Below are 27,983 nucleotides of genomic sequence, written 5' to 3'. Positions count from 1 at the left end.
AGGGCCAGTGGAGACAGCACAGTAGTCTTTTCCGCAAAAAAGCCCCGATCGCGAAAATGACGATCGGGGCTTTTTTCCGGAAGAGCGCATCTACATTGGCCACGGACGCTTTTCCGGAAAAAGTGCTTTTCCGGAGAAGCATCCTACCAATGTAGACGCGCTTTTTCCGGAAATACTTATAACGGAACACTGTTCCGTTTTAAGCATTTCCGGAAAAGGGTGCCAGTGTAGACATAGCCATTGTTTCTGAACAACAGTGTCTTCATGGCTTGCATTGAAGGTGTTGGGGGGTTTACAGGCTAGCACAGCTAATGCAGGGGCACCTCATTAAGAGCAATATTTATGACTCTCCTATTGCTGTCTGGCCATTCATAAAGCTGTTTTTCAAAGCCTCTCTGATTTGCATTGCTCCTGCCTAGGCAGGAATTCCTAAAGATGCACACGATGTTCACCTTTCCCGACCATCCCACACTGATGTTGGTGAAATGGCCATTCTGATCCACCAGCATCTGCAGCAGCATCGAGAAGTACCTCTTGCAGTTTATGTACTCTTTGGCAAAGTGGTCAGGTGCCAAGATAAAAATGTGCATTCAGTCTGTAGCCCCATCATAGTTAGGGACCCCCATCATGGCAAAGCCCTCCACCATGTCCTGCATGTTTCCAAGAGTCTCTGCCCTCCATAGCAGAATGGTATTGATTGCCTTGGCTACTTGGATCACAACAGCCCCCACTGTAGATTTCCTCTCTTCTAATTGATTCCCAACTGATGGATAGTTGTCTGGAATTTCAAGTTGTTCTTTGAGTGGCCCTGTGGGTACTCCACTCTAGGTGTCGGGTCCCGTCCCGGCACCGCGGCTCGGAGACTTTTCATAGCTGTGTTTCGCCGGCTCGCGCATGTGTGCTTCCCCAGGATAGCGTTCACGCCTTTGATCAGCCGCGCGTGAGCCGGCAACCGTCAGTTCCTCTCAACAGCCTCAGGTCGCAATTGGAGCTCCCTGAACTCTTTCTTCAGTGATGTTTTTAAATAGTTTTCTATCTGTAAATAGTTGAAGTTTAGTGTTAGTCGTGTTCCTGTTACTTGTTGTTCTGTTTAAAAAAAAAAAAAAAAGTTTTTCTCTCAAAACCACTTCTCTTTGAGAAGCGCTGCAGCAAAGCGCTAAAGTGGTGAAATTGACTACCCAAAACGGGGATTACACAGGCATTCAGTTTCTCTAACTGCTGACAATGCCTGGATCAACTGGCCTTAAAAAATGCTCAGTGTGCCGCGAAGCCATGCCAACGGCTGACGGCCATGACACTTGTATCAGGTGCCTGGGGGAAGTTCATGTCCCCGAAAAGTGTACCCATTGTCCCAAGCTAACCTCAAGAGCTCGGAGGGAGCGGGAGATGAAGACAAGGATGTTAATGTTTGGCAAGGCATTGCAGCCTGACCCGATCCCTCCTGCAGCCACAAAAACCTCTGAGCGTAAGAAGAGAGTAGCTTCTCTGGGACCAGCTGTCTCAAAAACATCAAAGCTGTCCCGAACGCACTCTCTCCCTGCGGCAGCCACATCATCAGCAGGGGCTTCCAAGGTGACCCCCGGGGGGTCTGGACAACTTGCTGGGGCTGGCATGAGAGAGCCCCCACCTTCGAGAGTGAGAGCAGCTTCGGCACCAACATCGGGAACAGTGCCGCAGCTGGAAGGCAAGTCTGCACTGGCTTGAGCTGCGCGCTCCCTGAAATTGACAGAGGCACTGGTGCCGCAACTGACCAGCCGCTCTGCACCGGCTTCAGCGGCACCGGCTGTAACGGCACCTGCCTCACCGGCCCCGATGATGGTAATCGCACAGTCCCCTCCGGCACCGGTATCCGAGGCAGAACACTACGATGCCTCAGCCTCGGCACTGTTGTTAACCCCGGCACCGGGCATTCTACCGGCACTGGCATCAGCACAGCAACAGCTGATTTCCCTGGCACCGCTTCATTTCCTCTCAGTGCCTGGCTACCCTGTGGCTGCGGGGATAGATGAGGCTTCAAGACCTAGGAAGTCATTGTCAAAGACCCACTATAAGGACAGGTCTTTTTCTCCAGCTATTTCACCAGCAAGGCATGGTCGCTATCCTGACTATAGTGTTTCTCCTTCACGGGTCACGTACAGCCAGTGTAATTATAGGGATACAGTATACTTAGAGGCATGTCGATCCTGTTCACGATCTCGTTCACCCTCCCGATTCTCAACGTACGGGTCTGTTAGATGTTCTCCGTGTCATGTCTATTATATCCAACATGGTAGTGCATGCTCGTCTCATCACTCCTTCCCGTCGCGTTCTGAGCGGTATTATGAGCGCTATCATAGATCATATGATGATCGTCCCCAGCGTGACCACACACCATCATCACGTAGGGGATCTTCCTGTATCTGCCAACCACCAGCAGCAGAATACTTACCTCACCGATCACAACACCTAGACTCACCTTCTCCAGCTAAGAGTCCAACGATTCTACTAGACCAATCTCATTTCAGGATTCCTGTGCTTCAGGGTGGGGGAAAGCAATTTGCAAGCTTCCCTGAAAGTGGCCTTACTCACTCACAAGGAAGTTTTCAGCCACTGCTGTTTGTCCCATACCTGCACCCAAGTCCAGTCTTAACAGTCTATGCTTGTCTCACAGCATCAGAACTGGCATTCCATTGAATCAAGAGGTTTGAATGCTGGACAGTTGCTCAACCCAAGTACTTTGCAGAAGTGTATATTCATGGCCTCCTAAAATTCATCCTTGTTCCACCGGACTATAGATACCCTCTGGACTTACTCCAGCATAAGTCACACCATAGTGAATATGATTGCCATTTTGCTACTGGATTAGTCCCATGCTTTCCCTGCCATGTCATTTGCATGGATAACCACAAGGGGGAAAAAAGGCATGAAAAGATGGTTTGCAGTTGTTTTCAAGCTCGGGGGAAAGGAGGAGATGAGTGCATTATGGGACTTTGACATGTACCCAGAACCATGTGCTGCACAGTTTTGGTCCCAGCATACACTGGGAGCATAACCCAGAATGTAAAGGTGCAGCAGGAACTGTGAGAGAGCTGCTCGCAGTGCATCATTCTCAAAGTCAATGGTAGTCACATTATAGGGGACATGCTACTTCATATTACTTCGAATTTTTGTGCACACTGGGGACATGCAGCTTCAACTTTACCAAATTGGGTGCTAAAAATCAACCTTAATAAATTCAACCTTATCTCATAATATAGACAAGGTCTTAGACATCTTAGCATCTGCTTTTTCTGGGCTGCAAGGTCTGTACTGTGTCCTAGATGTACAGCACAGAATTTCATCCCCAAGACAATATAGAGAGTTACTGTTAGAACCAGGATTAAAACCCAGGAATCCCTTACTTTCACTGTGTTTAATCTGTTTTTAGTAGGCTGCTGCTCCTCATTATACTGTAGGCCATTAACTAGGGAGAAGCTTACACTGACCTTATGATTAATGACAGTATTGGTTGAACCTCTCTAGTCCTCCACCCTCAGGACCTTGGCTGATTCTGAGCCAAACCATGGAAGGTCAATATTGTCTAGCAGCATTATCAATACTTCCACTGCTTACTGGGCTTTTAAAAGACATTTGGGGGGTAAATTGGAACTAAACAGCACAGAACACTAAGAGCTGTTAACAAACTTTATGGGATTGCAACGAAACTTGTCTGTACCCATGATTAGTGGACATCTGACTAAAATTATTCTAGACCATGGATATTGCCAGACTAGAGAGTGCTAGACTAGAGAGATTCAAGCTGTGCTGCCCACCTCTTACCTTAAGCCAATTGATGTGGGATCTCCCTCAAAAAATCCAAGATCCAATTTCACCATTCCCAAAGGCCAGGGGTGCTGACCATGAATAATCTGAGATTCAGAAAAAGTGCCTAATAAACTTAAGGTCTAGTGTTGAGTTTATAGTTTTCTCTACTGCCTCAAAAAAGGAATAAAGGTTTAGAAGGATATAGACAAAGATTATTTAAAAAAAAAAAGAAGAGGAGTGTCTAATGTTTGGCATCTAAATACAGGCAGTCCCCGAGTTACGCGGATCTGACTTACGTCAGATCCGCAGATATGAACGGGGGTTTTCTCGCCCCGGAGGACTGGAGCGGCGGGACGCCTGGTCCCGCTGCCTGCCTCCTCTGGGGCGAGAAAAGCTGCTCCCCGTTTCCCTGGTCTGCTGCGGGAGCCAGCAGACCAGGGAGACGGGGAGCAAAGCGGCGCAGGACCCGGGGCTGGACCCGCGGCGCTTCCAGCTGATCTGGAAGCGGCCGCGGGTCCGGCCCCGGGTCCTGCGCCGCTTTGCTCTGCGTCTCTCTGGTCTGCTGGGGGGGACGCAGCTAGTGCCCCCCTCAGCAGACCAGGGAGATGTGGAGCAAAGCCTGGGGCCTGTGGTAGAGCAGGTGGGGTGCTGCCGGTTGGTCCCGCAGCACCGCTCCTTGGCGCTACTGGACCAACCCGGCAGCACCCCAGCTACTACGCCCCAGGAGTCCTGATTCAGCCGCTGCTGATCAGTTTCAGCAGTGGCTGAATCAGGACGTCTGGGGCAGAGCAGCTGGGGTGCTGCTGGGTTGGTCCAGTAGTGCCGAGGAGCGGCCGCGCTACTGGACCAAGCCAGCAGCACCCGAGCTGCTCTGCCCCAGGCGTCCCCAAGTTAGCCGCTGCTGAAACTGACCAGTGGCTGACTACAGGAAGCCCGAGGCAGAGTTGCTCTGCCCCGGGCTTCCTGGAATCAGCTGCTGATCAGTTTCAGCAGCAGCTGACTTGGGGACGCCTGGGGTTCTTAAGTTGAATCTGTATGTAAGTCAGAACTGGCAGTCAGTTTCAGCAGCGGCTGAATCTGGATGCCAGTTCCGACTTACATACAGATTCAACTTATGAACAAACCTACAGTCCCTATCTTGTACGTAACCCGGGGACTGCCTGTAAGTGGCCTGATTTTCAAAAATGTCAGGCACCCAGAAGCCTGCACTGAAATCAGGTGGAAGGAAGTACATATTCACAGCTTTAGCGCCCTTTAAAAAAATCAGGGAGTTGGCTGGGAGGGCAAAGTAGACTCTTAATGTCAGTGACTTGATTCTTGAATATAAATTAAGGAACACATTACTTATTCATCTTAGTACAATATGGTATTATTCTAGAAACCTATGTAGACACTTAAGTCTTGAGTTCTTGTCAAGAGGCAATATACTTATATTTGAATCATTAAATTGATTTATTTTCAAGTTTTAGTACATCATTTTATTCCATTGATATTATATATAACTTTGTTTGAAAAATGGAGAGAAAGAAGAAACAATGAGAGGAGCTTTGTGATATAGCTTCTCCATATTTGGCATCTCTTAAATTATTTTGAATAATATTTTTCTGTGAAAAATAATATGCTTAAAGTTTGTCCCATTTTAGTTTCTTTTCATAGAAACACAACTCTGTGTAATTGTAAATGTTCTAGATTGATGTCGCTTTTACTTGATTTCAAAGGTGGAGTTTCAGATCCTCAGAAGGCAACTACAGTGGGACGATCATTTTCATTAAGCTGGAGAAGTCATCCTGAAGTTGTGGAACCAATGAGATTCAGGAGTGCTACTACTTCTGGAGCACCAGGAGTCGAGAAAGCAAGAAACATAGTCCGACAAAGAGCAACAGGTTAGGCACTGAGTGCTTTTACTGTTTTTACTAAATACATTGAAAGAAATACATTTATAAAACATTATGTCGTCTTGTGATTTTTAATTAGGAAAAATATTTGCAAAGTTGTCTCTGAATCTTTTTTTCCACCTAGAAAAAGAGATCAGTTGTATTCTTGAAGTGAATAAAAACATATTACAATGATATAACCTAGGATAGGTTTGTTATCTACTAAAGTAGGATACAAGGATGTAATATTTTGTTGGTTTTTTTAAATGGTCTCAATAATAAAGAATGATTAGCTAAGTATTGTGTACTGTAGAGATATACTATAAAATATGTATTAGTACAACCTTGGATTTTGTAGCTGGCCTGACTGCCTTTCAGACATTAGACTAACTTCTTATTAAAACAATAACTTGCATCTTCACAGCCCACTGTTCCCAGGAAATGTCAGCATTTACTAGTAAATTGAGATACTTTGGCTTCATACCTTAAAATAGGGGTGGGAAACCTTTTTTGGGTCGGGGGCCACTGACCCACAGAAAAATCAGTTGAGGACCACACACAAAAACCTTACTGATGTGGCACCCGACTGAGAAGGAGAAAGACACTCCTCACATTGCCATTGCACATTAGCACCTGGGAGCCCCAGCCTAGTAGATTGTGTGTACTCCAGCACTGTGGTGGGGCTGTGATGGGGGACTGGAGTGCCAGTGCAGGCTTTCCATGCAGGGAGGTGGCCCTGAGCCTCAGGGGCTGGATCCAGGCAAGCCTGGGGCCGCATCTGGTCCCTGGTCCTGAAGTTCCCCATCCCTGCCTTAAAACTTAGCTCAGCCTTTCAAGCATTCAAGTATTGGTACGAATACCTACATTTTCATGTCCTGCTGATGTTTACATATATTTTGTGCACCTCAGAATAATCTTGTCAGATAGTAATAAGTTACAGAAAATACAATATATGTTCACAATAATCTTTCTCTCCCCTGCTTTTACCAGATCTGAATTATAAAACACCCTTAGATTTTTTTGGTGAAGGATTCTGTATGAAAGTATTTTAATGTATTCGTTGTGAATAGGTTCTCTCTCTCTATATACACACACACACACACACACACACACACACACACACACACACACACTAAATTATGAACTACACAGCTTAGTATTTGGTAAACATTATATGGAGGTATAGAAATGCTTTTCAGTTTCATTAAATAATTGTAGTAGCTGTAAATTATGGGTTAAGCAACTTAATTAATGAAAGCTTTACAGAATAGTAGTAAATATTATAATACATACTGTTATTTGGGAATTATCTTATTACAGTTTATGGAAAAAAGCTACAAAACAAAGCCACTTCCTACAAAATACTATATTTGCATAAGTGTAAAAATGTCAGCTAATAAATAAAGTATAGTCTATCATTTTAACAACCAGTGGATAAAATCTCTTAATTGTAAACTGCCAGTTTTTCATTACAATATTTTTAAATGATCATAATTATTTAATAAAGCTAACCTTAATAAAATGTTTTGTATTTATTCATACCTAACATCCATAACTTATATCCTTGTACATTTTATTACATCTCATACTTTCTCAAAAGAGGGGTCATTTTACATTTGTTTTGTGATTTTCTTATTCTGAAGTGTAATGCACATCTGTAGTCTTGTGCATAATGACAATTTTTCAAAAATGGGTACACAAATTAAGCTCTTAAATCCATATTTTAGGTGCCTGAATAAGTTACTTGATTTTTTTCAACAACACTTTTGAAAATAAGGTCGAGTAAATATGTACAGTATCTCAAAACATATATACAGTAGCTTGGAATTCTCTAGTTTCCTTTTTTTCTTATTTGTTTCTTCTAGAAAGACTGAAAGAAAGAGGAGAAAACATAACAGCCATACTGGGTCAGACCAAAGGTCGATCTAGCTCTGAGGTCAGCAACCTATGGTTTGGTGGGGAGCCAAATATGGCTCTTTTGCAGCTCCAGCTCAGCCCTCCCCACTCCTGCAACAGGGAGCCCATGTTGGTGCTCCAACCTTGCAGCCTCCCCCCCCCCCCACACACACAAAATTGGAGCACCAGTGCTGGCTACCTGCGGGGGAAGTGGGGAGAAAGCTCCGAGCCTCCCCACTGAATCTGGCTTGCAGGCAAGAAGTGGAGCTAGAAGCAGCTATGTGCACTGCCGCTTCCCTTCCCCCTCCCCCAGTTGAGAAAACAGAAGCACAAGGACATGCTTCCTGGAGGCTTTCCCTGCTGCTCCCATTGGTCAGAATCTGGATAATGGGAGCAGTGGGAGGCAGTGCCTGGGCTATGGTGCTTTGAGCTGTGCAAAAGCAAGTAAGTGGTCTCCCACTGCCTCTCATGTCCAGTCCCAGCACCGCCAGCTAGGGTTGCCTGGTGTCGGTATTCTACTGGACAGTCCAATATTTTCACTCTTTGGTAAAAAAAAAAATCAGAGAATACCGGACATGTGCAATGCAAGTTATTGGGCTCAATAAAGGGGTAACTGGATGTAATTAATGGTCTCGAATACACAGGTGGTCAGACTAGATGACATAATGGTCCTTTCTGCCATCAAACTCTGAGACACTGTCAGTGAAAACACACGTGGGTCTCCCAGGATTGGAAGCCCATTCGTGGCTTGTGGGGAAGTCAATATTTTTAAAAAATCTTTTCCTTCAGGAACAGTAGATACAGAGTTTCCTTTACTCTTGTCATTGGAGGATGTCATAAAATATCAAAGGAGTCTTCTCATGAAAAGTAAATGTTAGACTAAAATATTTTATAAGATAATATGGAAAATGTATGTGTTTTGGGAAACTAAGTTTGGCACAACTGTACCAGTGAAAAACAGTCACACCTTTACTCGAGACTTCTTTCTGAAAAATCCCATTGATCATAAGCGTTAGGACATTCTACAGAGAATTTTTTTAACTTTGACTGTGATCACTCAGACCAGAAACAGACAACTTGTGGCAAGCAAATGGTTTGTTGCCTAATGGTATGAATCTTGTTTTGAGTGTGAGATGTCTGAGGTTCACGTTCTCTTTTTTCTTAGCTAGAGCTAACACTACTGCAGCCTTTTATGGAGAAAGATATGGTGAAATGCACCCCTGTATTCATACCCTACACCTGTTATAATAATCTTTATACAGACATGTCTTCTGAGCATCATTCCCTCAAATCTTTTACATCCATGTGTGGATTTTTTTCATCCACATGCAGAATAAATGTTATGTGCACTGAGGCATGTGTGAATGTGCATCACCAGTAGAAATGAAAAACCTAGTTATGAGTGCTTTGGTAATCTGCTGGGTGGGCATTGAAATCTCTCCTGAGCAGCAGCAAAAGCATGTAGATAACACAATGTTGCTTGTGAGGAATCCTTTTAAAAACTCAAAACTTGCTGATCATTAATATCATGGTAAAATGCACATAGCAACATTATCTGTACATTTATTAACATAAGATGAAATCATGACTGAAGTGCATTTCCCAGATAAGTCTGGGGAATGGCTAAACCAATTTCTAAAAGACAAAGGGCAAACTTATGCCACATCCGGATGTCAACGAAGTTAATGGTCCACCCCTATAAAGTGACCATTCTTTGACGAGAAAAGGGGCTGGGACAAACACCATGAGAGTTCCTTCCTCCACAGCCCCCCTATCTCTTGATTTTTTGCTGGAAATGAAGGATATAGTCAGTAATGATGCTAGAGGCATGTGATGAGAAACTTTGCTTTAAATCTTATATGGTTTGTTAGGCACTAGAAAGCATTTTATCTTTGTTTCTCTTGTAACCATTTCTGATTTGTATCTCATTGCTTGTTCTTGTTTAAATTCTATCTCTTTAGTTAATACATTTATTTTGTTTTATCTAATCCGGTGTTTAAGTTAACATGTCTGGGTAACTCCATTTAAGGTGTGGCATTGCAATGTATTAGTCCCTTAAAAGAATAATGAACTTAATATATGTGAACTGTGCAGGAGAGCACTGCAGTGCATTATTATGATCTGTTGGAAGTTGGAACCTCAGTTGCCAAAATTTTAAACAAAATCATTAGTATAAATTTTGGCTGCTGCATTGTGGGTTAGTTGCAAGAGCTTCATGGAGTCGAGGGGAAGACTGTTCCTGTATGCATAGATGCAGTTTTGGAGGAGAATGGATAGTTCTGAATGTCCCCATGTCAGATATACCAACTCCACTGGTGCTCTGGGTCTGGAACACCTATGGAAAAAAATAGCAGGTGCTCACCACCCATTGCCCCCCCTCCAGCTCATTCATCCTCCCTCCCAACATCTCTGACCCACCAGATAGCTGTTCTATAGCATGCAGAAGGCAGTGCGGAAAAAGGAGTGACAGTGGGACATGATCAGGGGAAGGAATAGAATAGGAGCAGGAAGAGGCAGATCAGGAAGAGGTGGAGTTGGGGATGGGACCTTAGGAGAAAAGGCTGAGGGGGGCAGGACCTGGGATGGAGCTGGGTGGCAAGCAACTCCAAGGAAATTGTCAGCGTTGGTGCTTCTGCGCTACTACTGTCAGACAGAGAAAAATTCTGCCAGAATTGGACAATTTTCTAACCCAGCAGACCCAATAAAGAGTCCTGGCATAAGATTGATATTTTAGAACTGAAGGTGTTCTGTGGGCAGTTTCATGTTTTACATAATTTATGGCAGGGGCCCTTGGAGCCTGAAGTGGATGCCGTTGGTTATTTTGTGTATACATTTAAATAAATGTCTAAGTGGGGCCAGACTTTGTACATGGTTCTGAGGCATGCAAAAATGTGCTGTGTGACAGGTGTGATATCAGAATCTGGTTTCAAAGCTCACTTCTTGGGCATATAGCACTAGAATCCTAGCACTGACATCTCGTTTAATTGTACTTGCACTATGACACGGTCCTGAAATTTTAATATTCCATCTTTCCTGCAGGAAGTGTCTGTTCACTTTTTCTTTCTTTTCTATTTAATAGTATTCTTAATAATAGAAACGTATTATTCAGTGGAATTCACTTAGCAGGACAGCATGTCCAACAGTTCTGAGGTGTGTAGACTTTTCCTCTGCTCTCTGCAGTACTGGAGATGATTCATCATCCTAATGCAGTTTGTGCCTGCCACTTGCAGTTCTCCAGCTTGATACCTAAGGGTACGTCTAGACTACCACGTTTTGTCGACGGAAGTTTTGTCGACAGATACTGTCGACAAAACTTCCGTCGACAAAGAGCGTCCAGACACATTGAGTTCTGTCGACAAAGCAAGCTATTTCAACTTAAACTATACAACTGATGTAGCTGAAGTTGTGTAGCTTAATTCAAGTTTTGCCCTGCTGTGTAGATGTACCCCGAGAGTTGGACCTCCTTCCTTTCCCCAAGGAACTGTGACTCCAATGCAGAAAAACCTGATCAAAAGCTTCAGAATAATTCATAGTGAGAGTCGGAGGAGGAGGGATCCATCTGGGTAGGTTGGGGGGTTAAATCCCTTAACAGATTTAGGCTTGAAGGAAAAAAAACTTGTCTTTTCCTCTGCCACATCAGTCATTCATTGACCTCTCCGGAGTCCTTACCAAGTCACTGGTGGTGGTTCTAGCCAGTTTTAGGTCCTAGAACACTCACTTGTATCCCACTTGGGATATGCTCAGACCTCCAATGAAAGAAGTAGCTTACAGCACCACAGCTCAGACAATGGAGATATTTCAAGTGCATGGTTTTGTGATAACCTTGAAGAGCTACCTGATCTCCTTCATAAAAATGGTTCACTTGGGAATTGAAATAGACACTTCTGCAGCCAAAGTCTACCTGTCACTGAACAGATTCAAGAAGATCCAGAACTGCTACCACTATTGAGAAGGAACACAGAGACAATCCATAGTTCACTCTTTCCAACTACTGGGCCATCTGTTTTCATACATATGAATCAGCGTTCCTATATGAAGTGTGTCCATGAATTTATCCTCAAGATGTGAAACCACTCAGTGAAGTGCATGATAAATCAGGTTCTGATTTGAAATCGGGTATAGATTCCTCAGAGCAGCTCTTGTATCACTTGAGATGGCTACAATGTTACACAGATGTCCCAAAGCCTGCTTTTATGCATTCCCACCTCTTTCACTTCTACGAAAGGAGTTTTAGAAGATAAAGCAAAAGGAAGTAAAGGTGATATTAGTGTGTCTCTGGTGAAGGAGTCCTTTGGTTTTCAGATCTGGTAGACTCGGCAATAGAACGCTCAAAGCATTTTGAATTAATGCCCACAAATCAGACATCTTCACAAGGAAAAACCAGTTGCTTTTCATTTCAGCCTACCTGGACATAGTCTCAATGACCTTATACATGCATCTTACTTCAAAGAGACTTTAACACCAGATTACAGAGGGAAAGCTTTCTTTCATCCTTAAATTTGACACTTTACGAATGGGCCTTAACAAAGATGCTAATTACCTTAAGCATTACAAAATAGCTTCCCATTTATGACCCCTGATTAGCCATTCATTGACTCAAATAGCTATTCCCTCCCTCCTCCCCTCCCCCTCACCTCACCTTCTGTACTAAATCTGATTTGTCAGTTTAATAATGTGTTCACTTTTTTCATTGTATTTCTTTGGTATATATGGTCAGGGCTCGACAAATCATGTAATCTTCTCTCCCATGGCGAGTAGATTACAAGCCAGCACTGCTGGCGCCGCGCGATCTGCACATATGGTGTATTTGCTATCCTCAGCAGAGGTCTCCTTTAGAAGGAATGTGTTACGTGCGATGATCCACAAACAGCTTTCCAGTTTGATATTTAATTTTAGGAGAGAACTTTCCCTATTTCAGTCTATTTCTTTATCCCTCTCTACTTATGTTCATTGCTTTCTGTTTCCCATACACCTCAGAAGTGGGGAAACACTGGGACTGCAGAATGGAAAATTTAAGTAATCAATTCCTTTCTGCTAGCAGCATCTTTCATATTTCTAACTTCCCCACATGGTGTCTTAGCAAATGGACAACATTTAATTTTTATATTTACAAGTTGTGGGTCACTATATGTAGTTTATTGATTGCCTTTAAAGTTATTGTTACATGTCATATTTTCAGAGTTTGTACACAATATAGAAATGAATTGTCTGGTGGCCAAACAAAGAAGTGGGTGTGGCCCACATGGCTGTTACAATGTACAACCACCTGCAGAACTTCAGAGAGGACTCCATACATCTCAGACTTAAGAGAAACAGAAAAGAAATTGAGAGAAGAAATTTGCATTAATTTAGTTTTGAGATGCACCCATTGTTGAATATATTTCTCTTCTGTTCTCTAATAGTCCTAAGTATTTAACAAAAATTTAGGATTGGTTAGACTGGTGATCCATCATAATTTTACAGAGTTACTAAGTGCTAGTAACAGCTAATAAGATATCCAATATGTTAATCGACAAAAATGGATTTATAGTAAGATTTGGTATTGTAATATTTCAGAATCTTGTAATAAAACCCTGCTGTTTATTACATATGTTTTATTATGTGTCAGTTTTATTCCAACACATTCAAACCTTTACTGTATAGAAATTCATTTTTATGTAGGCTTTCTGACTATTTATGAATTGTTTCAGATGTGTGTTGCATTTATTTTGCCATGACACTTAAACAATATCCTTAGAAAAATCCCTGTATTTTACTGTTCTTCTGACATATAATTATTACTTTATTTTTCCCTGGAAGCTAAGCGAAGCCAGTCTATCAGCAACTGTGTGCATCTTTATGAGGCTTTGCCAGCCACTAAAAGTGTACCTCTTCTGCTTCACACTGTGAGCTCTCTTTTACCTGGTATCTCTTACACTTCTTGCTCTCACAGACTTTCAGGTACTGTACTTAAAGCCGTCTTATATTTCAATATTCTTTGTTTTTTAAACTGCTGTTACTGGCTTTTTCTGTCCTTTTATTCTATAGTACTATGTGTTAGCATGTTTTACATTTCACACTCTCTGCTTACTTTACAATTACTCAGTAATGACTGCTGCATTTAAAGCACATTCTGTAGTCCTTGGGAGATATTTCCTCTTTAAGCATAAGTTTAATAACACAGGTTACCTCATATTCACTCTCAAATTTTGTTTGGATGGTATAAAAATGTATGGAACACTTAGTGAACAAAAGCTTTTTTTTTTTTGAGTAATTTCAGGGAAAATATTTCTAAAGCTATTTGATTGGGTCTAATGCTTCAAAACAAAACATGCTGGAAAAACCCATCCAACAGCTTTTTGACCATTCACTCTCTAACAATGAGGTCATACAAGTTAATGCTAATTATAAATGTTTGCCTTTAATAACGTTTTCCTGAAGATCTTGATTTTAGAAAACAAAAATAACTTTTGAGCTATGCTTCCTATTACCAAAACAAACAAAAAACCCAACAACAACTTTATTTAAACATGCAAGGCATAGATAGTATTGTTTTCTGCTTTTGTTCGGACATTTGGAGCCCCACAAACGGTTCTGTTGTATTCACTTACACATTAAGGGTTTATCTTGACCTACAATTTATTTAAGTACGTCTTCCTTTATAACTAAATTAAAATGGACCTGAATTTAATTGTCTTCCCAACACACAATCAGAGGTGGAGAGGTCAGCAGAGATTGTGGTGAGGGGAATGTTCTTTCTTTTTGCTAGCCCCCTGGTCCTTTCTGCAGACTGTTTTTGGTGTTCACTTTATATAGACTTTAGGAGATCTGCAGAAAGTAGCCAGAGAAAAGGGCCACAAAACAGAGACGCCAAAAGATAAAGGGTTTGAAAGGCATAGCAGAGGAATAGGGGAGTGGAAATAAGTTGTGTTGAATTCTCATGGATGGTTTTGAATTGTTCCATAGTGAGTTGAAAATTGGTGGAAGCATAATTTATATGCTTATTATGTAATATTGTTTGAAGAAACCACAGCTTGGTACCAGTGCTATAATTTGTATTTGTCTGAACTAAAAAAATCTGAGCAGGATTTTCCATACTCCCAAGGAATTGCCCTAGTAAAAGAACAAAACTTTAAGAAGAGAAGAAGGGTGCATGAGTGAGTCATTGATACTCCAGGAAGGAGCTGAGTATTAGCTTAGGCATGTTAGGGTGCATTAACTAGTATTACTGCCAGACCTGTCACTACCACCAAATGCTGGAACACAAGACTTGATCATCAAATACTTAGGTTGTCTGTTTCTTGATCCTGGGAGTAATCTGACCAGTCAAAATAAATTGTCTCTACAGTTGTTCTAATTACTGAGATACAAACCTAAGGTTCCTGCTGTGTCTCCTTTGGGTGTGTATTATTTTCCTTCCTCCTCGCTCCTCCCTCCACTTGATGCTTCATATTTCTCTCTTCTCTTTATCTGCTTGACTTCATTCTAATGAGAATTCAGCTAAGCCTGCCAGGACAAATCAAACCATGTAATCTTTTGCTGTGTTCAGAGAGGCAAGATAAAGTGATACTGTTGTCCAATTCTGGTGGTAGTTTGCCAGATCCCAAAGAGGCTAATAAAGTTATATGCAATTCATGTGACTTTGAGCAAATGAATTACAGCTGAAGACAAAGACAGATGCTGAGTTTGCTATTCTTTTCTTTGTCCACTTTCATGCTTGCCATGTTCTATCTTATGAAGAAACAGAATCAGACTTTAACACCTAAAACTAAGAGCTAACACTTAAAATGGCGTCTCCATTTTTCCCACCTAGCACATTTGATATTATCTAAGAAACTGTCAAACAGAGGGGTTTGTGGTCTTGTAAAGAGAGAAGGAATGAGAGGGAGTGTGCTAAGGATATGGTTTATATAATTTTTAATGGCTTAAATCTTTAAACTTTTGGGGGGGTAAGTATTTAATATCTATTGAACAGACTTTCTGAAATTGGTAATGCACAACAAGCAAAACAAATTATCTGGCAATATGAAGTGAACTAAGTTAATGTAATCGCGGCAGTTAAATAACAAACAGGCAACTTTAAAAATGTAACATGCTAAAGCCCTAGCCAGTCCCTACATAGAAGAGAGTATTTCTTACACTTAACTAACCCTGCTAATAGTTTTGGGACAGTGCTGAGGATTCCTCAACATGCCTTAGTAGACTTATAGATGGCTCCAACCCTTTGTAAATCTTACTAGTTAATTGGGATCCATTATGGATTCTGATGGGAGAGGATGGTTTTATTAGGTTTAGTAGCTCTTCATAGCTCTCAGGGTCATCAGTCAATGAGCGTAAATAGAAGTGTCCAAAGACTGACAACTTATTAGGCCTACCAGGTGACTCAGATTTTGCTCATCAACAAAGAACAAGCTTTTTAAAGTTAAGAAGAATTGGATGGCTGCTAAAGAGGTTCCTTTGGCTTACAGGGCATTGGAGATTTTTAAACTCTGCCCACCTATCTCATAAGACTAAAAACAGGATCTCAAATTCCTTCTAGCATCTGCATGTAGGAAGTTAAGGGAAGGAGGAGAATAAATTTGCTAATACCTACAGAATGGACCTCCTATGCACCTCCCAAATATACAAGTGTTGCTGTCATTGATGTGAGGTAATCCACTGGAAGGACAGGGACCCCCTTCTCCTCAGTGTTCTACTTGTATCTTCTGTTCTCCCCCCCCCCTCCACCTGCAAATCTCTTGCAAATCTGTCCCCAGGAAAGGATCCAGCTTTCTGTGCATATCCTAAGGAATTCAGGAGAGGTGATTCCCTCCTATATGTGTAATGAGACTCATCTTTTTTTTAAAGCAAATCCCTTACTTGTGAGTCCCACTGGATAGTTATATAAGGTGTTTATTAAACAAATATATATTATTTTTATCTGTTTTGAATCTGTTGACTTTTTAAGTGTCTTTTTTCTTTTATTTTGGAAAATATAAAAGGGAACACTGAATCTTCTCTATAGCATTCATTAATTTTTATCTCTGAGTCCTCACCCTTTTCCTTTGTACACTAAACAGTCATCTCTTTCTATGTGACATCCCTTGCACCTCTCAACACCCACTCTGACTCTAATCATTTGAGTTTCCCTTCTCTGAACTTCTTCCCAATTCTGCTGTTGGCATACTTTTTTCCCTGAAATTTCTTTCTGTTGTGGAAAGCATTTGGGGTAAAACTAAAATTGAAATTCTTCATTTTATTATCAAAATTTCTCTGTGTCTTAATATTTATCTTGTTCATCTTTCACATGACTTTGCTATGTTAGTGTGTAGTTAATGTACAAAGTTTCAGAATCCTTGCAACGCATTTTATTTTATCTACAGATGTTGAAGAAGCTCAGCAATCAGAAAATACAACAGGAGCAGAATCTCTTGGCCCCTTTGCAGACCAGGAGCATCAACTAACCCGAAGCAGTAGCACTTCAGATGTTACAGACCAATTTAGTTCTGATTTTTTTCAAGGTAACTTTTGTGACATACAGTACCTATAATGTGTTGAGCTACCTTTGATAAATTACATTTGTTTTTCAGTGCTCTAAATACTGTTTTATTAAATAACAAACTTAAATGTAACACTAGCTTCTTCTTTGGGTAGTCCCCATGGGTGCTCCACGTCTGGTGTCAGGCTGGTCCTGGTGCTGCAAATCGGAGCTTGCCAGAGCTGTGTGTGTGTGGCCGGACCGCGCGTGCGCGAGCCAGTTTCGCACCTTTCATCTGCCGCGTGTGGTCCGGCGCCCGCCAGTTCTCCTCATCCGCCTTGGGTCGCAGACAGAGCTCCCCCTTTCTCCTCAAACAGAGGTTCTCCTTCTCCTTCAGGCAGCTACCTGAGGGGAAATTTGAAAAGAATAAAACCGTTCCTCATTTAGCCCGGGTTGCAGGCTTGTTGTTTAAAAGAAGAAAAAAAAAACCCAAACAAACAAACCACAAGAAAGACGTTTCCCTCATTCACAGTTTCTCCCCATTACTCTTAATGTTTTAAACTAACAGTAAAAAAAAAAAAAAGAGAGAGAGAGAAATAATAACCTTTGTGATAAAGAAGTACAAGCGGAAAGAAAGCCGGTGACAAAAGCGGCGGCATTTAGGAGGCGCGAACTTTCATCCCTTTCACGGTGCAAAATGCTGGGCTCCCCTGGTTTTAAAAAATGTGCCAGGTGCGCTGAGCCAATGCCGATATCAGACGGACACTCGGCTTGTGTCTGTTGCCTTGGGGAGGCACATATCCCCCAGAAGTGCACCCACTGTGCCAGCTTGATGACCAGAGCCCGCAAGGAGCAGGAGCGTCGTTTAAAAGAGATCCTGTTCAATAAGGCTCTCCTGCCTTCTACTGCTTCAGGATCCTCTGCCTCAGGCCCCACGGCTGAAAAGTGGAGGGCTCCTTCCGAGGCTGTGCCTTCACCAAAAAGGAAGACAGCCTCCCCCGCTCATTCTCTGCCAGCTGCTCTGCAATCGTGGGTGAGCACAGGTGATAAGCCGGGTACCTCGGGCTCGAGGGTAACCCGTGCTCCTATTGCAAAGAAGCCGGCCGGCATTCCCCGATCGCGGCAGCCGCCGGCACCGCAATCTGCACAAGGGCTTCTTAAAGGTACAGCTACAGTGGCACCGGACCTGTCCGCACCAGGTGCTGAAATGCCTTCAATCACTGCTCCTCACATGGAGTTATCCCCAGCACCGGCACCGGAGCAGCAAACTCCTGCCCAGATTCCTCCTTCTGAGCCTTTAACCCTTCAGTCCCCAGGCTCTGGACAGCTTCCAGCATCAAAATCAAATATCCAGGAAATCTCCCTGCATACCTCTCCAGGGTTTTCTCGGGACCCATCTCCTCACCCTTGTGTTTCTACATGCCATACAAGAGATCAGAGGGAATATCATCAGCGAAGTCTTTCACCTCGTCGCCATTATTATAGAGAGCATCGCTGCTAGGGATGCTCTAGATCTCGTTCTCCTACAAGACACTCTCGCTCACCGATTCATTCACCACGAAGTACCTATTATGTCAGGTATAGCAATACTAGGTCTTCTAGACCTTCGTCACCTGCGGGGTCTGACCGACGTTATACCCACCATCAGAGACCTTACTATATTGAATCATCTCATCGCAGTCATTCTCGATCTCATCGCAGGTCTCCATGTTCCTGTTGTTCTATTATCCCACATTCCATTCATTCAGAGATTCTCAAACACTCCCCGCTACGACGTACGATACCTTCTCGTTCTCCGGTACCCCGATCACAAATGTCAGACTTAGAGGAAGGGCAACTCTCAGAAACTGACCCGGACATGTCTCCTAAAGCCTGCTCATCTGTGCCTTCCAGGGATGAACTGGTGTCTCTGGGCAAAACGTCACCTCCGGACGATCTTAAAGAATTCCAAGACCTCTTTAAACGTGTCGCGCAATCCCAAGAAGTACAACTTACTGAGTCCCAGGTTAAACAGCATAAGTTATTCAAGAATTTACATCCTAAACAACAACGAAAGATTGCCCTCCCGATAGATGATGCTATCATGGAGGTAGCACAGGACATCTGGCAGACGCCAACATCAATACCGCCCACCAATAAAAAAGTGGATAAAAAGTATTTTGTCCCATCCAAAGGTTTGGATTTTCTGTTTAATCACCCACAGCCAAATTCCCTGATAGTGGATGCTGTTCGCCATAAGAGTAAGATGCCCCAATTTAAAACTTCCCTACTGGATAGGGATACAAAGAAATTGGACTATTTTGGCCGAAAAGTTTACTCCTCCTCAACCTTGCTCCTGCGTGTTGCCAATTATGCTGCTCTTTTGTCAAACCATAACTTTGACAACTACTCCAAGCTCCCAGAACTTATGCAACATCTCCCTGACAATAAGAGGTCTCTCCTTAAAGCAGTTGTCCAAGAAGGGTTCACTGCATGTAGAACATCGCTTCAGATCGCCGCGGACGTTGCCAACACAGCCGCTCGAGCAATGGCAACAGGTATTGCGATGCGAAAAGCTTCCTGGTTATTGTTGGCGGGAGCCCCTAAGGAGTTGCAGTCCAGAGTGGAAGATTTACCCTTTGATCGTCAAAATCTGTTTGCCTCCACTACCGATGAGGTTCTCCATTCTGGCAAGGACTCTCGTACTACCCTTCGGTCTCTAGGGATGTACACGCCACCTTTCAAACGCAGGCGATACTACCCCTTTCAAAGGAGATATGATTACTTCCCCTATAAGCAGCAACAGCAGCGTGGATCTGACCAACCTAGATTTAGACAGCGCCCTCAGCGCAAACGTCAGCAGCAGAATCGCTCTTCAGCTCGGCCTCCTCAGAAGCAGCAGGTTTGACTCCTGTGCGGGGGACTCGAACACATCTCCACTGGTCAACACACTAAAGCCTGCCACCACCTTATTCCACCACCGCCTGAGGCCATTTCTTCATCAATGGGCCAGCATTACCTAGGACCGATGGGTCCTAGAGGTCATATCATCAGGCCTTACGATCCCATTTGCCTCAGTCCCCCCTACCACCCGTCCCACCCCCTCCCTTCTCAGGGACCAATATCACGGGGCCGCTCTTCAAGAAGAAGTTTTTCACCTGCTCGAGATCGGAGCCATAGAGCGAGTACCCGCCAAATTCTGGGGGAAAGGGTTTTACTCCAGGTATTTCCTAGTTCCCAAGAAATCCGGGGGGTGGAGACCCATCCTCGACCTGAGAAGTCTAAATCGTTTCATCCGAAAGCAGCGCTTCAAAATGACCACGCTGGCCAAGATCATGCCAGCACTAAACAAAGGAGACTGTTTCGCAGTTCTAGATTTGCAGGACGCATACTTCCATGTGACAATACACATAGTGCACAGACGTTTTCTGAGATTCGTAGTGGGCGACGACCATTTCCAGTACAGGGTACTACCTTTCGGCCTCATCTCAGCCCCAAGGGTGTTCTCCAAAATGCTGGCGGTAGTGGCTGCCCATCTATGCAGAACAGGAGTCTCCATTTTCCCCTACCTCGACAACTGCCTCATCAAGGGACACACCCAGTCAGAGGCACATCACATGGTGGTCGCAACTCGGGATCTGTTCAACTCCCTTAGCCTTATTGTGAACATTCAAAAATCACGTCCGCAACCTACACAAATTCTAAACTTCATAGGGGCGCGTCTCGACTCAGTCAGAAAGAGTTCATCTGCCAGTCGAGCGTTTTCAACTTATGCAAGACCTGATAAAAACAGTCTTGCAAGCTCCAACGCTCCCAGTACGTGTATGCCTCCAGCTTCTGGGTCATATGGCATCGACTACAATCATAGTCCGCCACGCAAGGCTACACCTCAGGTGTCTACAGCACTGGCTAAGCACGGTATACAGTCCAACCAGGCACAGCATCCGCAAGACCGTGGTGCTACCTGCACATGTCAAAGACTCCCTCTTATGGTGGACCGATCGCAACAACATGCTGTCAGGAGTCCCCTTTCACGCACCGCGGCCGTCAGTGGAGATAACCACAGACGCTTCTCTCATCGTCTGGGGTGCCCACATGGGCGCAAAAACAGCTCAAGGCCGCTGGTCCACAGCGGAGATGATGCTCCATATCAACTTTCTCGAGCTCCGAGCGGTGTTTCGTGCCTGCAAACACTTCAAGTTACACATAAGAGGCACTGTCACGAGAATTCTCACAGACAATGTAGTGGCGATGTATTATGTGAACAAACGGGGGTGCCCGATCCTGTTCACTTTGTGCAGAAGCGATCCGCCTCTGGAACTGGTGCATTCAAAACAACATTTTTATAGTCGCGTCATACTTACCGGGTGCGAACCATACCACTGCGGATGCGCTGAGCAGACATTTCCCTGAAGACCACGAGTGGGTGATCCGCATGGATGTCCTCTTACCTCTCTTCCATCGGTGGGGCTTTTCGGTGATAGATCTGTTCGCCACGCATGCCAATGCGAAATGCAGAGCTTACTGTTCCAGAGCAGGACTGGGCAACCACTCTCTGGGAGATGCATTTCTCCTTCATTGGGGCACATCACTTTTGTATGCATTCCCCCCTGTTGTACTCATTCCCAGAGTACTTGAGAAGATCATGATGGACAGGGCACGAGTGATACTCATAGCCCCGGCGTGGCCCAGACAGCCATGGTACTCAACTCTTCTGCAGCTCTCCGTACGAGCACCGCACCGATTGCCTTACCTACCGGACTTGCTCACACAACAGAAAGGCTCCCTGCTTCATCCGAAGCTGGATACTCTGCACCTGACTGCGTGGATGATATATGGTTCAGCGCGTCTGAGAACCTTTGTTCAGACCAGGTGAAGCGTGTTCTCTTACACAGCAGGAAGGATTCCACTAGGAAAACTTACCGGTCCAAGTGGTCTAGGTTCGTGCGCTGGTGCGCTCCTAAGCTTCTAGACCCTCTTGTTTCACCACTACATGTTTTACTGGACTATGTCCTTCAGCTACAATTGACTGGACTCTCCATCTCATCACTTAAAGTCCATGTGGCGGCGATAGCTGCTTTTCACTATCCCGTTGAAGGCAAGTCGGTTTTTTCCCCATCCCATGATGACTAGATTGCTCAAAGGACTGGCTAACCTTAACCCACCACGTAGGCCTCCACCACCAGCATGGAATCTTGACCTGGTGCTTGATGTCTTAACGCGACCACCGTTTGAACCGTCAGCCACGGTACCCATGTCGGTGCTTACAATGAAGGTACTCTTTCTTCTTGCCATAACATCGGCACGTAGGGTGAGCGAATTAGCTGCTTTGATGTCAACACCTCCCTATACAGTGTTTAATGCGGAATCAGTGATACTGAGGACTCATCCAGCCTTTCTACCTAAAGTCTGCACAGATTTTCATATAAATGAGTCAATCGTTTTGCCATGTTTCTGTCCAAAACCTCATACCTCTCAGCGTAATGCCCTTTTGCATACCCTCGATGTTCATAGAGCCTTGGCATTCTATATAGATAGAACCTGTACTCTGCGTAAGATGGATCGCCTCTTCGTTTTGACATCAGGGCCTTCTAAGGGCAAGTCTTTATCGGCCCAACGTATTTCTAAACTGGTTGTCTCTTGTATTACGACTTGATATACCATTGTAAGAAGCCGCTCACGTCGCAGCCTAGGGCCCACTCGACACGAGCAGTTGCTGCGTCGGCAGCTTTCGTGAAAGGAGTCCCCCTGCGGGACATCTGCCGAGCGGCGTCTTGGTCTTCTACTTCCACCTTTTCAAGGCATTATGCAATTGTTCAGCACTTCTCCTCTGACTCAGCGGTAGCCTTGGCAGTGCTGCCTAGTGTTCAGAATCCCGATTCTGATGCCCGCGTCTAACTGAGATTACTGCTTCGGAGTCACCAGACGTGGAGCACCCACGGGGACTACCCGGAGAAGAAGAGGAAGTTACTCACTTCGTGCAGTAACGATGGTTCTTCGAGGTGTGTCCCCGTGGGTGCTCCACGACCCGCCCTCCTCCCCGCTTCGGAATCTTGTCTTTCTGTCTTTCAGATAGGCGGTGAGACGAACTGGCGGGCGCCGGACCGCACGCGGCAGATGAAAGGCGCGAAACTGGCTCGCGCACGCGCGGTCCGGCCACACACACACACACAGCTCTGGCAAGCTCCGATTTGCGGCGCTGGGACCAGCCCAACACCAGACGTGGAGTACCCACGGGGACACACCTCGAAGAACCATCGTTACTGCACGAAGTAAGTAACTTCCTCATGCACCTAAATTAATATCTCTGATTTTCTCCGTCTACCCACTCCTTGAGGATTTTCAGAAGCTTAAATATACCACTTAAAAAGTTAGTTTTATCCATTTGAAGATGCAATATATTGGCCGAGGAAAGTGTATTTAACTTTAGCTTTTTGCTATCTTTGAAAAATTAGGACTTAATTTACCAGTGAAGTTCCTAATTTAGCAATACTGGATGCTGTTATATAGATAAGAGCCATTCATTTTTACCATGATACTTTAAAAACAATTTCTGCTTCAGTGATCATAATGGAAATGTCATTTACATCTTGCAAAAAAGTAGTGCTACCATTGTATTTTTCTATACTAGAGTACTTGGTAATGTTAATTAATTTGAACTCTCAATAGTGTTAGATGACACGATTAGCACATTAGAACACTGCAGTTTCTATTTGTTGTGCAACCATTGATGAACTACAGTCCTAATTTTCCAGTATAGCTGTAACCTTAGAGTAGTCACCACTAATATATTAGCACTTACCTCTCATAAATAGTTGTTCTTGCACATACTCTGCATTTTAGAAGAATACAGAGGTAACATTAATTGCATGCAGGAGATAAATTTAATGAGCTCAGTAGTTTCCAGACTAGCTTGAGTGAACTCTTCCTCTTCCCCAGTGTGGACAACATCATTAATATAAACTTATAGGTTAATGCTATAGACTATACGCATTTTCCCCTCCACTCCTTGCCAGTAAATTTTTTAGCAGGCTGGCCAGCAGCCTGGCTGAGTCTCGGCTTGTGCAGGATCTGAGGCCTACCCCCACTGTGGCTCTGCATTTAAAGTGTATTAGGAGCCAGGCGAGTAGGCAGCCCAGCTCAGTTCCAGCTCGTGCCGGGTCCAGGAGCTCAGACCCCACACCCGGACAGGGGCTTATAGAATAGTCGACTAGAATTCATGAGGTTAATCAGCTATTCAATTAACTTATATTTAACATCCCTGGTCTATAGGGGAATATATTGCAACATTCCACATTGAGTTAGTTAGAGGTGCTTTATACTATGGGCACACTAAAAACACTGTTTTGGCTAGGTCTCTGCCTGCATAGCGCTGTCTATACAGGTGCAAATATCAGTGGATTATTCACACTCCTCAGCAACACAGTTATACCAAAATAATTCTGTAGTATGGACCAGAGTTTTGAGTACATTACCAGTTACTGAAAGACCGCTGTCATTGGCTAATAATTTGCCTATACAGCTTTAGAGATGCTTTCTTCAGGATTTATTGGTTGTGATGCTGTCTTTACTCTGGTCTACATCTATTTGCCTGCCATTCATCTAAGAAGCCTAGGGAACAGTCAATCAAACTTTATCTGTCTTATTGAAGGGCTTCATAAATGGACACTGAGCAATTTAGAGAGAGTCTTGACTTCATTGTATAATTTATTTGCCATTAGTGCATATTCTGATATTTTACCTGCTGTGCCTCGGAAAGGAAGTATCAGCTAACAAGTCACATTAGTAGGAATGTACTGGGAATCTTGAGTTACCTTTCTATGTGCTGCATCTGTTCAATGGGAAGTATAACTTCACTTTCCAGCTCTGTTGTTCTAAAACTTTTCACGAGCACTAAAATCTCTTTGATGATTATCTCATTTTTGGTTAGTTTGTAAAAAATCAATTTGGTTTAGGCAGTTGTGATTTGAAAGTGTAGAACATAATCGTTCTTAAAGCAGGACTTGTTTTACGATCAAAGCCACTGAAAATATCTGTGATTGCTATGTAATATGTCATTTCCAGTGTCTGTCACTACATTTACATTTCACATCATAGCTAAAGATTTTAGTTGTATTCCCATAACAGTTTTTTACACTCTTGGGGAAATAGCCAAATAATTGTGTTCTTTCATCATGTAAATGAGTCCACAACAATCCTACCCCATCTTATTCAATCACTTCTGTGTAAACATTGGGAATATGAGGAAGATGTACATATTTAATGTTCTTTTGAATCATGTTAGAATTAGCTATGGACTCCATTTCCTTAATGGTTTCTATTTCTTATTTCATTAGTTTACATTTTAAAATTTTGATTTTGCAGGTAAAAAGACTGAGAGTTCGCAGAATTTAAATTGTTCAGATTCCAAATCTATTCAAGACAAGAAGGGATCTATGAAGAAAGAAAATGAAGCCCAACACGTAAGGCAAAATTGGAAGACTCTGATCCAAATTCTAATTCTAATAATTGACAAAATCCTAAAAATGTTTCATTTCTAATGATTAATACAAATGTTTAGGAAAAAGTAGCAAATGAAATTTTGCATTTGTGGATCCCATTAATGATATCAAAATTGGAATTTAATTGTAGCTGTTCACTATAGCAAGTATTTTTGAATATTCCACATCTTCTAATACGATTAGGCTGTAACATTCATTTATAGAAATACTATAAAGAAAATTACATAAAGCAACATATAGAAACTATAGGAGTGCATGTGCATATAAAATATAAACACTAAGTTCATAGCTATCATATATTAATTATATTCATTACAGAATTTCATAGTACTTAAATACATTTTTAGTGGTTCAGAGAAATACCTTTCTTCACGCAGTTTCCATAATCAGCCATTTATTTCAAAATTTTGTATGTTACCATTTTGGCTGACAGATTTATTAAACATTTCATGTAATTTTGAATAAATAGTAGAAATAATGTATGATTGAAACTGGTTTTCCTGTTAGAAGTGTAATGTAAAATCAAATTGATGGCCATAGTTTGAAACTCTGGTTTGGTCTGCTGCTCTTAAGGGATGTAATCTAACAGCAACATGGGGACTACATGTTTGGCTCAAGCACAGGGGGACACTGTGTATTGTTCTGCTTCTGTTTCTTTACCAGCAGTCAAAAGACAATGCTGGTGGGTGTAAAAGATTAGCCCTCCTCCCCCTTTTGATGTCAGAATATTTACCACCACCTGATAATGCTGTAGTCAATATCTCACCTCTCCCTTTCCCCAAGTTGATATTGAGGTTGTGGCCTTATTTATTACATAAATAACAGAAAATATTATGTGAACCAGTGCAAAGCTAAAAAATTACCACTTGCTGGATTTATCTGACCACTGCTCAATATGAACCTGATTTAGTGGGAAAAACAAAACTGTATGCAATCTTCTAAACAGTGCAAGCAACTGAATGTGCCCAAGGAGTGATTGCCATTTCCTTCTCCACAAAAATCAGCTGTAGGGCCATAAGTTGTAGAAAGATAGCCTCTGCAGATGAGTTCACTGCCTCTTGTGTAGTAGTACCGTGGCCTGAGAAACCAATTAGGGAGAAAAATGGCTGTGATATCTGACCAGTGTTTTAAGAACACTTAAGTTTTTTTACCATGTAGGTCATCTTTCCTCTTTTTAAAAAAAATAAAAATTTTCATTGCAAATATAAAAAAAACAAACCATCCCTAACCCTCTGTATTGATGCAAATTTTTGTACAGGTAAGTTTTAAAACCTGTTAGTTAGTTTCCATAGCAACTGACTAGTTAAAAGTTCCTACTCTGTACCTTATGAGAGATGGTCTTTTACTAATAAAATCATAGACATGTAGGACTGGAAGGGACCTCAGTTGGCTGTCTCATCTAGTCCCCTGCATTGAGGCAGAACTAAGTATAGTAGACTCTTGCAAATCGTGGAATTGCTATTTGTGATTCTGCATATTCATGAGGTTTCTCTGTCCTGGCCTGGGGGGATGGTGAGTGCAGTAGCTGCAGTGAGTTCCCTGTGGCTCCCTGCCTCTCAGCGTGAAATTAGAAGCAGTGGGGAGCTCATCCCAGGAGCTGAGATCCACAGATCCCAAACTTCACCATTCGCAGTAGTGCCAGGAACTAGAGATGTGGACCCAGGTAATTGGTTAACTAGTTACTGAGTAAGCATCACCTTTAACTAGTGATGCTTACCAGGTACCAGCAGAGCCAGTCTTAGGGGCGGGCAAGCTGGGTGGTTGCCCAGGGCCGCCATTTTGAAGGTGCTTCTGACAGAGCTGGTCTTTTTTTTGGCTTGGCCTGGGTCTGCCAATTGGTTAAGACCGGTCCTGGGTACCAGTTAACTGGTACGGTACTCGGGAGCAGCCCCGTGGTGGTCAGGAGCTAGCCTCCACTCCCTGCATGGCTGTATCGTGAGCAGAAGCCAGCTGCCCAGTACGGAGAAAGAGGTGGATGGCAGGAACAGAAGCTGTCCGGCATTCCCAACTATGGGTGGAGGGGGGACAGACTTCTGATCCCCACCTCTGTGCTTGGGACTGCCTGCTTCTGCTGCCCAACCCTTCCCCCCCACAGGGAGGGCTGGCAGCCCCAAGCTTGGGAGGACAGGAGCAGAACTTGGCACCTGATGCCAGCCCCCTCATGCAGGATCCCACTTCATTGGTTAAAGGGCTAAACCTAAGGTTTAAACCGACTAACCGGGATTTTACATCCCTGCCAGGAATGCATCCACCCCAAATGGTGCGGGTTTCCTGTATTGTCTAAACCAGGGGTGGAAAACCGTTTTTGGGTTGGGGGCCACTGACCCAGAGAAAAATTGGTCAGGGGCCACACACAAGCGAGAAGCAAAGTGAGAAGCAAAGTGAGAAGCTGCTGACTGAGAAGGAGAAAGACGCTCCCCACGTTCCTCTTGCACACCAGAGCCTAGAGGGGCCCAGACAGTAGACTGTGTGCGCCAGCCCTGCGTGTGGGTGGTAGGGGGGCTGAAGTGCCAG

General features: G+C 43.5%; 1 protein-coding gene across 5 annotated transcripts in view; it reads left to right on the top strand.

Moving 5' to 3' along the window:
- RALGAPA2 (Ral GTPase activating protein catalytic subunit alpha 2) overlaps positions 1-27,983 on the top strand; it is a 383,681-nt gene that overhangs the window by 125,919 nt on the left and 229,779 nt on the right. For 3 of the 5 annotated variants that reach the window (XR_012903061.1, XM_075925789.1, XM_075925790.1), the window contains 4 exons: positions 5,502-5,666; positions 13,353-13,493; positions 16,895-17,032; positions 25,333-25,430. Coding sequence is in view for 4 of the 5 variants with exons in the window: in XM_075925789.1 (XP_075781904.1) it covers positions 5,502-5,666; positions 13,353-13,493; positions 16,895-17,032; positions 25,333-25,430 (542 nt within the window). In the remaining variant the exon portion in view is untranslated. The remainder of the gene's footprint in view (positions 1-5,501; positions 5,667-13,352; positions 13,494-16,894; positions 17,033-25,332; positions 25,431-27,983) is intronic. The other 2 variants (XM_075925792.1, XM_075925791.1) reach the window with 1 other exon arrangement.

Source organism: Pelodiscus sinensis, chromosome 3 (genome assembly GCF_049634645.1).
Source record: "Pelodiscus sinensis isolate JC-2024 chromosome 3, ASM4963464v1, whole genome shotgun sequence".
Taxonomy (NCBI): Eukaryota; Metazoa; Chordata; order Testudines; family Trionychidae; genus Pelodiscus; species Pelodiscus sinensis.
Note: the sequence above shows the minus strand (reverse complement) of the source record. Positions and strands in the feature narration are given on the sequence as shown.